Genomic DNA, 16,168 nt, shown 5'->3' on the forward strand with positions numbered 1-16,168 from the left:
CGTGGGCGGTGCCAGTGGGGCAGGCGAGACGGGGCGCGGGGCGCATGCGCGCGGGTACGGCGGAGGGAGACCGAGGGCCGCGTTGAGGCCTGTCTCGGTGAGGGTGGTGCTCTGTCACCTTCACAGCTGGGCCGGGGCCTCCTACTTGGGACAGTCAGGTTGGCGAGGAGGAGGAAGGCCCTGGTTGCTGGGGAGGGAGGCGGATGTGGGAGGGATGACCGTGGCGGAAGCTGAGGGGACCGCGGGGGCGGGGTGTCTCCTGGGAGGGAGGCCTGTCTTTCAGAGAGGTCCCCTGGGAAGGAGAGGCAAACCGAAAGTCGGGGGAGGCCCTCAACAACTCCCCAAACTGGGACTGGGTCGCGCCTACACCGGCCGATCCCAAAGTGTAAGTTGCTGTGACGAGACTGTTTGCGTGGGATGTTCCGGTTGTAGAACCCAAGCATCTTAGGCCGGGAGCCCAGGATTGTAACTCTATGAAGCCTCTCTGCCCACGTCTTCGACATTGCCACCCACAATGGACCAGGCTGTGGAGGCTTCTGACCTTCATGCCTTTTTTATATTAGGATGAAGGCACCCTCCACCACACTTTTCCAGACATCTGTCCTAATAAAAACTTGAATGGAAGCAGCCCTCCTTTATGAAGGTAGGTAGACTACAGGGGAGCACGTTGTTTTATACTTCATCTTATAAAACTAAAATTTCAGCCCCAGTGCGTAGTAGTAGTGAGGATGAGTCTACATTCGATTAGAACTTAGTCTGTATAGGCCTTTGATCTGGAATCTCTGCCTCCACCTTCAACCCCAGAATTCTGTTTCAGTGACAACAGCCATTAAATTTCAAAATTAATTAAAGCTCTTAGATAATTAGAAAAATGCAGTAGAATGTAGAGATGTTCATCTTTTTCCTTTCTAACCCCAAAAGCCTCTAGGAAGAACATCTGTCTGACCCATTCAGTGGAAGGATGAAAGTGCCACACAGGAACACAGTATGACTGGGAAGAGACCTGTCTCTGTGAGTCTGTCTTCTCAACAGTTGTCTCATGTCTCCCCAGCGCTTCATGACTGACATGAGACACTTAAGTGGCTGAGACATCTTGTCAGCTTGCAGTCAAATTTTAGAACAGGGTACTTTCTCATTTTGCTATTAAATATCCTTGAGTCATGTCAGGGTGAGAATTATTCATGTGGCCTTAGTGAGTCAACTCATCACATTGTGATCATTACCAAATGACAAAAGGACATTGGTTGTCAGGTTCTGTTTTTAAGGTCATCACTGGTTTCTTGTTTGTTTTTGTTACTGTTTTTGCGACCAAATGTTGCTGTGTAGTTCAGGCTGGCCTTGAACTTGCAGAGTGCTGTGATGATAGATGTGTATCACCATGCCCAGTTTATCACCAGCTTTAAAGATTTTTTTGTTTATTATTTATGTGTGGGTATGTGTGCCTGCCTGTGTTTATGTGCACCATGTGCATGCAGTGCCCACAGGGGCCAGAGAGGGTGTCAGATCCCTTGGAGCTGGAGTTATAGGCAGTTTCATGAGGCATCTGATGTGGGTGCTGGGAACTGAACTTGGGTCCTCTGTAAGAGCAGCAAGTGTTCTTATCCACTGAGCTGTCTCTCCAGCACATCACTTCCTCCCTTTTTGAGACAGGTCTCCCATGTAGCCCAGGCTGACCTGGAATTTGTTCTGTAGATCAGGTTGGTCTTGTACTTGCAACAGTCCCCCTGCCTCTGCCTTTTGAATGCTGGGATTGCAGGAATCCCCCATCAGGCCCATCTTATTTCTAGCTTTTGTAGTGGGAGCAGGTTCTATATGAGATGCAAGAATGGATTTCTAATACCTTAGATACTCTCCCCAATAAACTGATTGGAAGTGGAGAACCCCCTCTTAAACGTGACACTTGACATTAGCAATAGGTTACTCCATTCTAGGGAACTAGGGAAGAATTGGATATGCATTTGGAGGACAGGTAGAGTCCCTGGGATGGATAGATTAATTTTATATCAGACTTCTTGTGGATTGGTTTTTTTTTTTTTTTTCCAGATTGAGATACTTCAGCACTCTGAAGAGACATTAAAAACAGCTCTCATCTCAAAGAACCCAGTGCTTGTGTCACAGTATGAGAAATTAGGTGCTGGGGAACAACGTTTACTGAATGAAGCCTTCCAGCCAGTTAATGACCTCTTTGCACCCATTACCGTACATTCACAGTCAGATTGGATTATCTCCCATCCTGAGTCTCCCCAAGACTTTGAACAGTTCTTCAGTGATCACTATAGAAAGGCCCCCTGTCCAGGAAAACAAAATATCTATATACAGTCCATTGGTATGTATTAAGAATATGGAGGTTTGGGTTTGGCTTTGCTGTGGTGCTCTTCTCAGAGATGGTTTGGGCTGTTGATCTAATTCAAGTGAGTAGCTTGTTTTTATAACTTTTTATTTATTTTTATTTTATGTGTATGAGTGTTGTGCCTGCATGTATGTAAGTGTACCTGTGTCATGCAGTGTCTGAGGAGGTCACAAGAGGGTGGTGGATCCCCTGGAACTGGAGTTACAGATATTTATTAGTTGTCATGTGGGTACTGGGATTCGAACCTGGATCTTCTGCAAGACCAGCCAGTGCTCTTAACCACTGAACCATCTCTCTAACCCCTTTATAACTTTTTTAATTGCTGGGAATTGAACACAGGGCTCTGTACAGGCCAGGTGTTCTACCATATGTGATAATTTAAGAACTATTATTATTATTTGTGCGTGCGCATGTGTGTGTGTGTGTGTGTGTGTGTATACACAGTATGGGAAGAGGGGCTTCCATGTGCCATGCGTGTGGAGGTTAGAGAACAACTTTGTGAAGTTGTTTCTCTTCTACCTTTACATGAGTTCCAGGATTGAACTCAGGTCATCAGGCTTGTGCAGTAAGCACCTTTACCTGCTGAACCATCCTATTGGCCCCACATATGATAATTATTGACACTCAGTACTCATTGAAATGATAAAAGTTTTGTAGCCAAGCTGACTTAACAGCGAAAATTTTTTTTCTTTTGACTCGTATTGCTGCCAATGATTGATAAAGATGTCTTGGAATTTTAAAGTTGCTTGTATTTCTAACTTCAGATTTCTAGTTTTTAGAATAGGGTGAAGACTGTTGTTTCAGTCATCTCGAAGTCTGTTTTAATTCTTCCCTCCCATATTATAGGCTCTCTAGGAAATACCAAACTTATCAATGAAGGATATATCAAATGGCTCAAGGGCTATTGTGAAGCATTTTTCTATGGCTTGACAGTAAAATTCCTAGAACCAGTTTCAGTCTCTGCAACTAGGTGCTCCTTTAGAGTGAATGAACACACACAGAATCTGCAAATTCATGCAGGTAAGTTGAACCACCTTAAAGTTGGAATTTAGCGAAAAGGACCTGCATATTAATGTGTATTACATTTTTAAATAGGGCACATTCTGGCATTCCTAAAGAAGAAGAAACCCAAAGATGCCTTCTGCATTGTGGGGATAACAATGATCGATCTTTACCCTCGAGACACCTGGAATTTTGTCTTTGGACAGGCCTCGTTGACAGAAGGTATTCCTTTTTGATACTGGTAGAAGGTTCCTAAAGCTGAGAGTATTTGAAGATGTTCAAAGAGGAAAAAAAGAAAAGTCCACCTAGTAATAGTAATAGTTTTGTCTTAAAACTGGTATTTTGAGGGGGCTGGAGAGATGGCTCTGCGGTTAAGAGCACTGACTGCTCTTGCAGAAGACCCAGGTTTGATTCCCAGCACCCACATGGTGGCTACAAACTGTCCAGTTCCAAGAGAATCTGAAGCCCTCTTCTGACCTCCACAGCATTGCACGACACAGGTGCACTCACATACATGCAGGAATATACTCACACACATAAACAAACAAACAAAAACCCCCAAACTGGTATTTTTGGTGAGGTGCCGTGAAGGTCAAAATGGGCATTGTGTCTTGGTGGACTGAGGGTGTGGGTTCCTCTTCAGTAGACCTTTTACCACAACAGACCTTGAAGACATAATACTTATTTCACAGAGTCATTGGGAGATAATTTGTATAACAATTCCTATCCATAAAAAGTGTGTGAGATGCCTGGTACATGTAGAGGCACTTAGCACAGCAGCCAGTAAATGTAAGTTATGTATTAGTAGGGTAAATCAAATTAAGGATATTTGAACTATATTTAGCACATGTAAAAATCTTGCTAATTTTTTTCTATTTTGTGTGTGTGTGTGTGTGTGTGTGTGTGTATGTGTGTGTGTAGGTGTGTGTAGGTGTAGTACTGAGGATTGAACCCAAGGACTAGTCATACAAGGCAAGGGCTCGACCACTGAGCTACATGAATCCCTATCTCTTGCTGGTTGTTTTTAACTCTTGACTTTTCATAATGATCTTGCACCAGTGGAACAGCCATATACTGATTTAAGAGTGTGTATTTCTTTTTCAACTTGTATTATGGCTTTTTTTTTCCCTTAAGTAAACTAACTTCAAGGATTGGGGATGTGACTCAGTGGTAGAGTACGTCTAGAAAACCAATTTGGAGTCAGGTATGGTGATGTACCCCTGTAACCTCAGCACTTGGGAAGTGGAGGCAGAAGGATTAGGAGTTGAAGGCTGGCCTCAGCTACATAGTGAGTTTAAGGGAAGCCTCAACTATAGGTTCCTGATTTCCAAAAACCAAAGAAAAAAGCTACAAAAAGAGCACCAACAGCTCTTGCTGAGTGTGGTGGCAGGTCATTCTAGCACTTGGGAAGCAGAGGCAGGAAGATCATGAGTATAAGGCCAGCTTGGGCTATGTAACAAGTCCAGGCCAGCCTGGGCTACACAGCAGGACTGTGTCTAAGGAAAGAAAAAGAAGAAAAAAGTCATATAAGGCAAGGGCTCAGCCTTATCAGTGATGAAGAAAAAGGAAAGACCTCAACTTTGACTTGGGACATAATAAACTATAAGTCATTAGGAACTTTACATGGCAGTGTTGGGGCTGGAAAGGGATTTGCAGATGAGTCATTTTCCTTTTTTTTTTTTTTCTTTTTTCTTTTTTTCTTTTTATGCCTCTTCTCTACTTTGTTCTTCCCTACCCCTCTCATTTTGCTCTTCTCTGTCTGACATCATCCCTTAGGTTCTAGGACAGGCCGGAAGGGAAAAGACCAGTAAATAAAGGAACAGCTATCGGCACCCTAGGGATTGGGGGATTAAGAACCTGGGACTGGACCAGGAGTTTATGGTCTGTCTGGGTATACACTAAGCTCAGGGTTTGGAGTAGGGGCTTTCTCTGACAAATATTTCTGTTTAGAGGTGGAGGCTGGGGAATAGAGCCTCTTCCCACAACTGCATCCTCAGTTCTCCACTCACATGAGATTCTTTATGGCACCCCTGTGAACCTACCAGCAGGCATTCTTGGAGACTTGGGTTACTGTTTTGCTGATTTTTGTGATGTGGATTTTTTTTTTTTAATTTTGGTCTTTCCGAGACAGGGTCTCCCTGTAGCCCTAGCTGGCCTAGATTCGCTATGGAGACCAGGCTGGCCTTGAACTCACAGAGATTTGCCTGCCTCTGCCTCCTGAGTGCTGGGATTAAAGGCGTGTGCCACCATGCCCGGCCTATGATGTGGATTTTTATCAGAAGTCTCCCTTTGATAGCTTATTAGAGATGGAAACATTAAAACTCAATTTAAAATAATTTAGTCATTGACCTAGATATTATTAGCTAATTCAGCATATGTATTTGAGGATGTCAGGAAATATTCCCCAATGGTTTCTATTTTCGTTCTTTTTGAAGGGTAAGTTTTAAAAACACTACATCACATAAAATAAGGTACAGCAGCTAGCAGAGTTGATCTTGCCACAGTGAGACTGGGATGCAAGGGACCTTGCTTTCCTAGAGATCAAAGTTGTTGATGATGTTTTGTGTGTTTGTTTGTTTGTTTGAGACAGAGCCTTGAAGGGACTGTGGAAGAGTGTTCTATGGAAGAGTGTTCTATGGTTCGAAAAATATGCTTGGTAAATTTAGCTGAACCTTGAGTATGTATGTCTGGAGAGCCTTGTCTCATGAGAAAGTGTATGCAAGAATGCTTGCTGGGGCATTATCTCCGGAATACTTCCTAGTTTCTCAGGAGACACTTTGATTTCCCAGGAAGGCACACTATGGTGATAACGTTATCTTGCTCATTATATTTTGATGAACTGTTTTATTCAAGCTACTTTATTGTTGTTCTCTGTTCTGTAAACATTCAGCTGTAGCGCTAATGAGTGTGAGAGCACAAGCAGAGCTGCCAACACAGTCAGCACTCAGGTGCGTGGACACCTGGGCCCCCTGGTTCATTTTCAGTTTCGTGGTAATCCATTCAGGTCCTATGGCTGCCCCTGGTGGCCCCAGGGTCTCTCACTGCATAGCCCCATCTGGCATGGAATCATTATGTAGACCAGGCTGGCCTTGAGCTCACAGAGATCTGCCTGCCTCTGCCTCCTGAGTACTACTAGGGTTAAAGGTGTGTACCACCACGCCTTGCTAAAGATTGTATTTTTAAGTACAGAAACAATTAATAAAATAATGTTTTTTTTTTTTTTTAACATAAAAAGTAGAATGTCCTATCTGGGCGTGATGGTGCATGCCTTTAATCCCAGCACTTGGGAGGCAGAGGCAGGTGGATCTCTGTGAGTTCAAGGCCAGCCTGGTCTACATAGTGAGTTCCAGGACAGCTAGGGCTACAGGGAGACCCTGTCTCAAAAAGACCAAAAAAAATAAAAATAAAAAATACAGTGTTCTAGCTGAAGGTATTATGTGAGGTAGGCTCTTACTTGTTTGGTCAGAGCAGGTCACTTGTGATACATAGTGAGATTTACTTTTTCTTTCAGACTGCTCTTTCCCTAAATTTCAATTATCAGTGTGCAGTTCCTAAGGGTGAGGTAAGGAACATTCTCTTGAATCAAGTTAAATTGAATAAAGTTACTGTGAGTTTATTTCCCTACAAAGAAAGACTTCAGAAACTGGAGGTAGAACTCAGTGATGGAGTGCTTGCTTGGCATGGCCAGGGTGCTGGGTTTTTTAGTGCTAAAAATAAATAAGTAAATTCAAGGTGGTATGTGGCTCACTAGTAGAGCACTGCCCAGCAATACACACATGCATGCACGCACGCACACAGAGTCTATTATTTAACAGTAACAACTGGAAGGCATAAATCAGTGTTTGTATAAACAAGCCCAGTTATAAAACAGTTTCCTATAGAGCCAGTTATGCATCAGCCTGTTCTCCGTGCATGTAGAGATGGTAGATAGAACTGTAAATGTTACACAGGAAGTCAGCTGCAAGGGTGTTTACTCTGGTCACCCAGCACCAGCCTCATGATAGAGCTGTGCTGTGCTTTAGAAAGGGAGGGGAGGAGGGGAAGACTTTGAAAGGTAATGGCCAAATCATAGTTCTGAGTCATCGGGGCAGTGGGGGCTGTGTTAGGAAAAGCCAGAAACCCTCACTGGTGTGTGTGAGGCAGAGATCTGTGCTTGTGAGCTCAGACTAAAATCATGACTACCTGGTCTGTGACCGTCTCAGGGCTCTTTTTGGAGTATGTGATTTGGACTGTTTCTGAAAGATTTTCTCTGGGGAGATGCTCTTGGAAACTTCTAGTGTCTCTAGAATTTGACCATAGGTGCATTGAGGGTTTGTTTTTTAGTAAGATTTTTATTAACATGTATTAATTATACATAGTAATGGACTTCATTATGATATTCTCATGCATGTAAATAATATACGTTGATCGTATTCCCCATTTCCTCTCTCAGGTCCCCTCCAACCCCTGCTGAGCCCCTCCCTCTTCCCCCTTCTACTTCAGCTGTGTTCATGTGTATGAGTCAGTGAGATTAATTAGGGTCACTTCTAAGAGCATGACACCTTACCGATGGCTCCACCACGGGAGAAAATGTCTTTCTCTCCCCCAGAAGCCATTAGCTCAACTTAGATAAGGAAGTCTGAGGCAAAAGTCCCTCTGTATTGGCAGACCTTCAGTATTTGAGACTGAACATGAATGCAGATGTGCCCCAACTGACCAGATGTCTGAGCAGGCTCTTTCTTGGTCTTTCCTTTGTGAATCTTGTCTGGTCCCCCTTTGTAGGTGTGGGGATATTCAGCTTCGCCAGGTACGGCAAGGATTTCCATAGCTCCCGATACAAAGGCCAGGTGAAGAAGTCCCAGCGGGCATCTGCCAGTGACTACTCTGTTTTTGATAACTATTACAGCCCTGAAATCACTAGTCTTTTGCTGTGGCGATCCTGTAAGGTAAGTTGCTTAAAAATTCTTACAGGAGAGGCTGGAATGATGGCTCAGCAGTTAAGAGCACTGACTGTTCTTGCAGAAGATCCAGGTTCCCAGCACCCACTTGGTGGCCAACAACTATCCATAACTCCAGTCCCAGGAGATCCAACGTCTTCTTCTGGCCTCTGTGGGCATTGTGTGCATGTGGTACACTTATATACATACAGGCAAAATGCTCGTATACGTAAAAAAAATCTTATGGGAGTATTTTTTTTTCAAATAGAAGTTTTGCTTTTTTCTAACCTATTTGTTGGGGCTTGAGAGATGCTTCTCTTAGAAATATGTGCACAAAGTATATTCAAAGGACACCCTTACCTCACTCGGTATGCTTATTAGCATCACTTAGTGTGCTCATTAGCATGCAGATCAAGCCCCTCCTCCCAGATCTACTGACTCTTATCTCTGGGGGTAAAGGGGCCCAGAATGTAAACAGTAATAAGGACCTAAAGCAAAGTCACCGTCTTCCTGCCTCAGCCTCCTGAGTGCTGGGATTACAGGCATGCACCACCACACCCAGCTCTGGGGACTTTTCTGATGGTCACAGTTGCAGAGATTGTACTGTCCTCTAATGGACACTATGCATCCTTCAGTGTTCATGTAAGGGGCTATATTGGAGTCTGCTGACGATCAGGTGAAGGTGTCCAGGCATCCTACTCTGTCAGTGTCTTTACCTGCACTAAAAATAAAGCTACCAGCCCCCTTGTCACTGTCTCCCATCGATGGCCCCTTTCTCTACCTCTCTTTCTGTTAAGGTGTTATCTACCGTCCTGCCTCATTCACTTGGGCAGTTCCCACAACATGGGATCAGCCAGTCAACTTGTCAACAGCATCAACGGGGAGACCCTGTCCAGGGGAAGTAATGAAACAGGGATTGCTAAGTGTTGGAGATCTGGGCAGAATGAAGTGATGCTGATGGGAAGGGGGTTGGTGCATGTAAACCCACTTGCTTTTGAGTTGAATTGAACAAACTTAGTCAATTTCCTTTAGAAATGAAGATTTCAGGAACTGGAGGTAGAACTGAGTGCTGGCTTACCATGGCCAGGGCCCCTGGTTTGCTGTTTCTTGGAAAAGCAAAAAGCAATGAGTAACATGATGATGGTCGTGCTGTAAAGCTGTGTATGTATGTATGTCTTGCAGACTTTATCTCATGAGATCGGACACATATTTGGACTGCGACACTGCCAGTGGCTCGCATGCCTCATGCAAGGCTCCAACCACTTAGAGGAATCTGACCGGCGTCCTCTAAACCTTTGCCCTGTCTGCCTACGCAAGCTGCAGTGTGCTATTGGCTTCAGTATTATAGAAAGATATGAGGTAAGTGGGGAGGGGGACACAATGAGGAGGGAAGTGGTTAGCTAAGTAGCAAACCGACATTTTCTATTAGGTCTTTTAAAACTTTTAATTTATCAGAGGAAACTAGTGTAAAGACAAGCAGGAAACTGTGGTTTTAAGAAAATGCAGAGGGCTGGGGAGATGGCTCAGCAGGTAAAGCCCTTGCTGCCTCACCACAGAAGACCAGGGTTTGGATCCCCAAGACCCACATAAATGCCGGGTAGTCACGGTGGCTCACCTGCAATCTCAGTGCTTAAGAGGTAGAAACAGAATCCTGGCAGGGGGCTGGCAAGCTTCAGGTTCAGTAGAAGACCCTGCCTCAGTATGTAAGGAAAACACTGCCTTGGGCTCCCACTGCACACAGGCTTATACATCTGTACACATTTGTGTCCACACACATGAACATGTGAACACACACACACACACACACACACACACACACACACACTCTGCAAGCACATTTGCAAAATACCAAAAACAGTACCCTTCTTCAAACCTTCAATTTGGGGTGGACACATACCTCACCCTCCAGTTTGAAGACCCAAGTTGAAACCCTAGAATCCACAGTGGAAGGAGAGAGCTGACCCCTACAAGTTGTTCTCTGACCTCCACTCGTGTACTGTGGCATGCAGTCTCCCATCACATACACAAGTAAATCTTTTTTTGGCTTTTTGAGACAGAGTTTTCCTGTAGTCCCAGCTGGCCTGGAACTCACTATATAGACTAGGCTGGTCTGTGAGATCCACCTGCCTCTTGCCTCCCAAGTGCTGGGATGAAAGGCATGTGCTGCTATGCTTGGCTCAATAAATAAATTTTAAAACCCCAAAGCCCTTCAATGTAGCCAGGCATGGTGGCTCACACTTGTACTCCCAACACATAGGGTGAGAGGCAAGAGGATTACCATGAAACTGAGGCCAACCTGGGCTACATAGGCATTCTAGGCCAGCCTGTCTCAAAATAAAAACTTGGGGACTCGAGATGGCTCAGTTGTTAAGAGCACTGGCTGCTCTTGCAGAGGATCCAGGTTCAATTCTCAGCACCCACATGGTGTCTCACAACCATCTGTAACTCTAGTTCCAAGGGATCTGATGCCTTTTCTGGCCTCTACAGGCATTACCCTCATGTGGTGCACTTAGATACACACAGGGAGAACCCACATAAAATAAAAATTGAAACGTTTTTGAAATTTTAAAACAGAAACTTCAATTTGACAATGACCATCTTAACAGTTCAATGAGACATGATGAAAAGAAGTCATGTCCATTTAGGACAAGAGGGATTGGCTTTACAGAGCAGAATGCATATTGATCTGTGTGGCAAAGCCCCTTTTATAAGCTTGTAAATGTGTGGTTGTAACTTAGCTTTCCAGAGACATGTTTTCCACTGGGAGAAAAGGATGGTTGTGTTTAAGAAGGAAGAGGAAGAGTTCTAACCCCTGTATGTCAGCATGCCTACCTGTGGTTAACTAGGGGTATGCCTGCTCATGAAGAGACCATCCTTGAATATCTACATCCATGACTTGACACCTATACATCTATCCAGGGCACATTTGCATGCACATGTACATGTGCATTAAGCTAAAAGCACAGCATAACGCCTTGTGGAATATTAAGCAAATTGAAAAAAGAAATCATAATTATTCTGCCACCCTAAAATTATATAAGAATTAGTATATTTGTTTTTCATCTTTTTTCCTCTGCATACATTTGTCGTTGTTTGTGGGGGTTTTGGGGGTCTCACACTATAGCCCTGGCTGTTCTGGAATTCACTGTGTAACCCAGGGTAGCTGTGAACTCATGGCAATCCTCTTGCCTCAGCCACCACACCCAGCTCTGATATACTTTGACCATAATTTGCAGTTGTGTTTTATACACTTTTGGCCTGTGCTGTTTTACTCAATATGTCACAGGTGTTTTGTGCTTGTAGTCCTCTTCGTCAGATGCAGCATCTTCATGGGGGACACAAATCACAGACTTAGAAAGCCTGACTTACATGCCAATGTTATCTTGCCTAAAACTGTTCTGTCATGATTTGCTAAACTGTTGTCTGTCCATGTGTTTTTCAAGGCACTGGTGAGATGGATTGATGACGAATGTAGTGACACACCAAGAGCAACTCCGAAACATAGTTGTGAGAATGAGAGCTTGCCGAAACCTGTGGAAGCCTTTAAGGAATGGAAAGAATGGATAATAAAATGCATTGCTGTTCTCCAAAAATAAGCACTTTCAGATAGGAGTAACAAACAAAAATACGTGCAGATTAGGCGTTCATGGGTGAAATACGTCATTGGAACAAACCATCTCTGTGCGCTGTGGCCAAGTCACAGCCTAGAATCTTTGAAGCCCCTGGACTGCAATGAGGCTCACTGGGCACAGTGAAAGTGCTGGGCCCCCTCTCTCCTGTCTCACTGTTTCATTGAGCCCGCCATTTCCATTCTTCACGTTTCCATCTCACAGGAGAGCTGGGATTAGCCGAAGCCGCTAAGTAAATACTTCAAAAATAACTGTGTGGCCAAAGGAGCAGATCAACACTTTTCCAGGGCTGCTGTTTTGTTTTCAGAAGAGATGCTGTCCCTTGGAAGGCCCAGCCAAGTTGCCAGGATTCACGGGCTGGATCCTTGCCGTCTGTGTCCCTCCTTTTCTGCAAGCTTTTCCTACTCTGGGTGCCTTCCATCCTTTCCTTGCTGTTACGAGATGATTGCTGAAAAGCAGCAGCAGCAGCAGCTCCCATCAGCTCCTAGCAGTGAGAATAGCAGTGGTCCTCACCCCATGGCAGTGCTGCTGGTGGGTTCTGTTGTAACTGACAAGCTATGCCTGAGGGTTTTACACATACTTTGTCATGGTATTTATGTCTGTGTGAGTCACACTTGCAGGTTTAGAGGAGGTTGAAGTTTATTCTTAGACTGTCTTGCTTTATTGCATTGTGAAGCATTTGAATAGGGAAAAGAGTGATGGGGTCACTTACCTGTTGGGGTGCCTGTGATATTAGCGAATTACTGTGGTCATGAACAGGTTGAAAGCTTCAGGCTCAGCAAACCACCTCTGTAAGATCAGTACCCAGGAAATGTACAGAGTCACTTTCCCGGATGCAGTGAGCTAGTACATGTCCCAGCTACTTATTTATTTATTATCTCTGGTACTGGGATTTGACCCAGGCCTTGTGCGTATTTAGTGCTCTCATCACTGAGCTACACCCCAGCCCACAGTGTTTCTTACCTCTGTCTTTAAGGTGAAACTTAAGAAAGAGAACTCATTCTTTCTTTTTCCTCTTTTTCGGTGACTGTGTGTGGGGTGTGTGCGTGTTTGGGAGCTTGGGGACAGCCTCTGGTGTTGTTCCTCAGGAGCCGTTCACCTTGCTGTTTGACATAGGGTCTCGTGCTTTAGAGGTCAGCCATGAGCCTCAGATCCCCCTGCCTGTGCTGTGAATCACACTCAGGGCCTTGTGCTTGCCTGGCAAATGGAGCGTCTCCCTAATCCTCTTTCTCCATTTTGAAATCTAGAGTCTTTCATTGTTGTGGCTTATACAGTGTAATTAAAAGCACATTTTGCAACCTAATTGTTTCCCTTAAATTCACATTTTTACTTGAGTATATGCCTTTAAGTCATTTTTTAAATGGTGATTTACCACTAAAATTAGTTGGAGAGAGAACACTTGGTCATTATAATACTGAAAAAAAGCAGATGGAGCAACGGGTTTTACACGTTTTAGTTCTTGAATAATATGCATTTAACTAATTATTGCCCAGTCTATATTTTCTTTCATTTTCATACAAGGTAAGCATTTTTAGCCCTGTGGGTCAGCATTAGTTATAAACTCAGAATTCAGATTTGCCTAGGTTAAAAAAGTTGAGGATTATAATTATTTGTATAAGACACACAGTCTATTGAACCTGCTCTGCCAGGGAGCCAGGAATAAGATCTACTGGAAGAAATACTCTGTCTACAAGTTGGACCAGGGCTGAAGAGATGGTTCAGTTAAGAACACTGCCTGCTCTTGTAGAAGACCTAGGTTTGGTTCGAGCACCCACATGGTAGGTGACAACTGGCAGTTCAAGGGGCCCTGACGCCCTCTTTTTACCTCTGAGGCACTGCATGTATGGATGCACTTACATACTTGCATGCAAAACACTCATACAAAATTTTTTTTAAAAATTTAAAAATCAGACTGGAATGTAACAGCATTTATTTAGTAATATTCACTGTAATGCTGTTACAACTAATTGGGTTGTTTACACTTTGGGAGAATTTCTCAGGGTTTTAAATATAATTTAGGGGGTGATGAGATGGTTCACCAGTTAAGGGTCTTTGCCACCAATCCTGGTGACAACCAGAAGTGTGATTCCTAGGGTGCACATGGTGGAAGGAGAGAAACAGTAATTTGCACAAGTTGTCTTCTGACCTCTACATGCATCTCTCTTACACGTTTATCCAACACACACATATACACACCTATATATGGGGCTGGTGATAGAGCTCAGTGGTAGAGTGTTTGCCTTTCCTAGCAGGCAAAACACCCACAAGTCCAAGCACATTTTACTTTGTAGATGCCGAATGAACAAGATAAACTAGTAAAAAGTAACTTCCCACTGCCTTAGAAGTGGATTTGAAGTGCTGTTTATGTCCTGGGGCCTGTTCTTCGCCTTCAACAGAATTAGTAATACCTCTCAAAGGACATTCCCTGATCAAGGAAAGGATCAGTGTTTACATCTCAGTCCAGAAAAAAACTTTATTACTAGAGACTGCCAAACAGGAGGAATGAATGGGCAAGGATTTTGTCCGGTGTGCTTTCCTGCCTTCCTTATTTCATTCCTAACGGTTCTTTGAGACAAAGTCTGACGATGTAGGTCGGGTTGGCCTTCATCTTGTATCCTACTGTCTCTGAACCGCTCCAGCACCCCATGAAATCACAAGCGTACCCGGCTTGCTTTTCCAAGCTTACATTTCCCGGATGAGGGCATGCTTGTAAATGTCACCCTGCAAGGAACACGGGGCCGGGTGGTTTCCTGGAAGCCCCGACGCTGAAATCCAAGCAGGCAGCTGCAGGACTGCTATAGCTAGCCGCCAGGCCCTTCCCCGGGCAGGAAGCGCGTCGCTGTCCCCAGCTGCGCCGGGACCAGCCGCTGCCCAGGCTGCGCCACCTGCTTCCGCCCGGTGCTTCCCCAGCGCGGCTCAGAACTGCGGAATCTGCAACTTGGCCTCCCGGGCGGCGTCGGGGCCGCGGCCTGGCACGCATGCCTGCCTGCCCCGGCCACGCCCACCTGGCTGCCCGGCTTTGGAGGATGAGGATGGCGAAGGCGGCGGAGCAGTGAGTGGCGTCGGTTCGGCCTTAGAGCCTTCACAAAGCGCTTCAGCTAAAAGCTTCACTGCTGGGCTGGGGCGCAGCCCACGGGGAGGCCGCTTGCGTAGCGTGTGCCGGGCCGCGGGTTCGTTTCCCAGCACCGCCAGAAAAGCTTGACTCGAGTCAGCGTCTGGATTCTGTATCTGGAGCAGCCCCGTCCAATAGAAAAGTGCTACGAGCCACGTGTGTAAGTTGAACTTGGTCAGTAGCCCTTTAACAAACGGAAGAAGAGCAGGTGGAGTTCATTTCAATAACATTTGGTTGATTCCGGTGCCACCAAAGTATTATCTAAACATATAGTCACTATAAAAGAGAAAATTTATTCTCATTTTTCTTACCAAGTCTTCAAAAAGCCCATCAGTCCAGTCTCAGCTCCAACTGGCTGCCTTTCACGGTTCAGCCCTACATGGCTGTGGTCACCTTATTGGACGTTCCAGCTCCAGATTAGTACTACCCTCGAGCACTCGGGAAGTTGTCCCTTGAGATTCAGTCATCGGGAGAGAAAGGCATAGTTAAGGACCAAGTCACTTAGTAGGTCTTCTGGCAGCAGTGAATGTTGGCATTCCAACTGAATGTGGCACCAGAAGGGCCACTGTTTGCCCAGTGAGCACTCCAAGATTTTCCTTTCCTCTTTCCTTCCCCTCCTCTTCTTCCCCCTCTTCCTTTCTTCCTTCTTCCTCTGTAGCGCAGACTGACCTTGAACTCACTATGTAGCCTTAAACTTGTGGCAGTCCTCCTGTCCCAGCCTCCCCAGCGTGCACCACCATGGGGGCCTTGTTAGAGATTTGCTCTTCTCCTGATTGCCAAGAGTTTGACGCTATCTTGAGATGTATTTCAGTTTGGAAAAGAGTTGTAATGTGTGAATAACGTGAAGGTGGAGATTGTCTAATTCACTTAGCTCCCAGCTTTAACTGTGGGTAGCAACCCCATATGGGGTTGTGCAAAAACTGGGGGGGAGATTGCAAAAAATTGGCAACAATGAAGGGTTTCTAAATGTGGGGCTGGAGAGACAGCTCAGCAATTAAGAGCTTTGGGTGCTCTTGCAGAGGTTCCAGATTCAGTTCCCAGCACCCACATGACAGCTAACACCCACCTGTAACTCTAGTTCCAGGGGATCTGATGCCCTCTTCTGGGCTCTGTGGGTACTGCATGCACATGCTGCACATACATGTGTGCGTACATAGAT

General features: G+C 45.0%; 2 protein-coding genes across 8 annotated transcripts in view; both read left to right on the forward strand.

Annotated features, from left to right (window-relative positions):
* The first annotated feature begins 18 nt into the window (after positions 1 to 18).
* Positions 19 to 13,200, forward strand: Amz2 (archaelysin family metallopeptidase 2). Of its 5 annotated transcripts, none has more exons than XM_029568377.1 (9): positions 19 to 54; positions 564 to 643; positions 922 to 1,011; positions 2,044 to 2,326; positions 3,197 to 3,370; positions 3,446 to 3,574; positions 8,114 to 8,277; positions 9,451 to 9,627; positions 11,712 to 13,200. In XM_029568377.1, exons 3-9 carry the CDS (start codon positions 988 to 990, stop codon positions 11,862 to 11,864), a joined length of 1,104 nt encoding a protein of 367 aa, XP_029424237.1. In that variant the 5' UTR covers positions 19 to 54; positions 564 to 643; positions 922 to 987; the 3' UTR covers positions 11,865 to 13,200. The 5 variants fall into 5 exon arrangements, with proteins under 5 accessions (XP_029424237.1, XP_008841430.1, XP_008841434.1 ...); XM_008843208.2 differs by having other exon boundaries at positions 21 to 158; XM_008843211.2 differs by having other exon boundaries at positions 32 to 97.
* Positions 13,201 to 14,830: 1,630 nt separating this feature from the next.
* Arsg (arylsulfatase G) overlaps positions 14,831 to 16,168 on the forward strand; it is a 155,589-nt gene continuing 154,251 nt past the window's right edge. For 2 of the 3 annotated variants that reach the window (XM_017800646.2, XM_029568410.1), the window contains exon 1: positions 15,034 to 15,169. The gene's annotated coding sequence lies outside the window, so the exon portion shown is untranslated. Of the gene's footprint in view, positions 14,950 to 15,033; positions 15,170 to 16,168 lie in introns of those variants that run through there. The other variant, XM_029568409.1, reaches the window with a different exon arrangement.

This window comes from Nannospalax galili, unplaced genomic scaffold, assembly GCF_000622305.1.
Source record: "Nannospalax galili isolate Female #2095 unplaced genomic scaffold, S.galili_v1.0 scaffold781, whole genome shotgun sequence".
NCBI classification, from domain to species: Eukaryota; Metazoa; Chordata; class Mammalia; order Rodentia; family Spalacidae; genus Nannospalax; species Nannospalax galili.

What these genes read in the sequence shown, in the direction of transcription:
- Amz2 (XM_029568377.1), top strand. Translation starts at nt 988, where the DNA reads ATGACTGGGAAGAGACCTGTCTCT. An exon ending in CTGGGAAGAGACCTGTCTCT is followed by an intron (nt 1,012 to 2,043) that starts GTGAGTCTGTCT and finishes TTTTTTTTCCAG; the next exon opens with ATTGAGATACTTCAGCACTC. An exon ending in GAATCTGCAAATTCATGCAG is followed by an intron (nt 3,371 to 3,445) that starts GTAAGTTGAACC and finishes ATTTTTAAATAG; the next exon opens with GGCACATTCTGGCATTCCTA.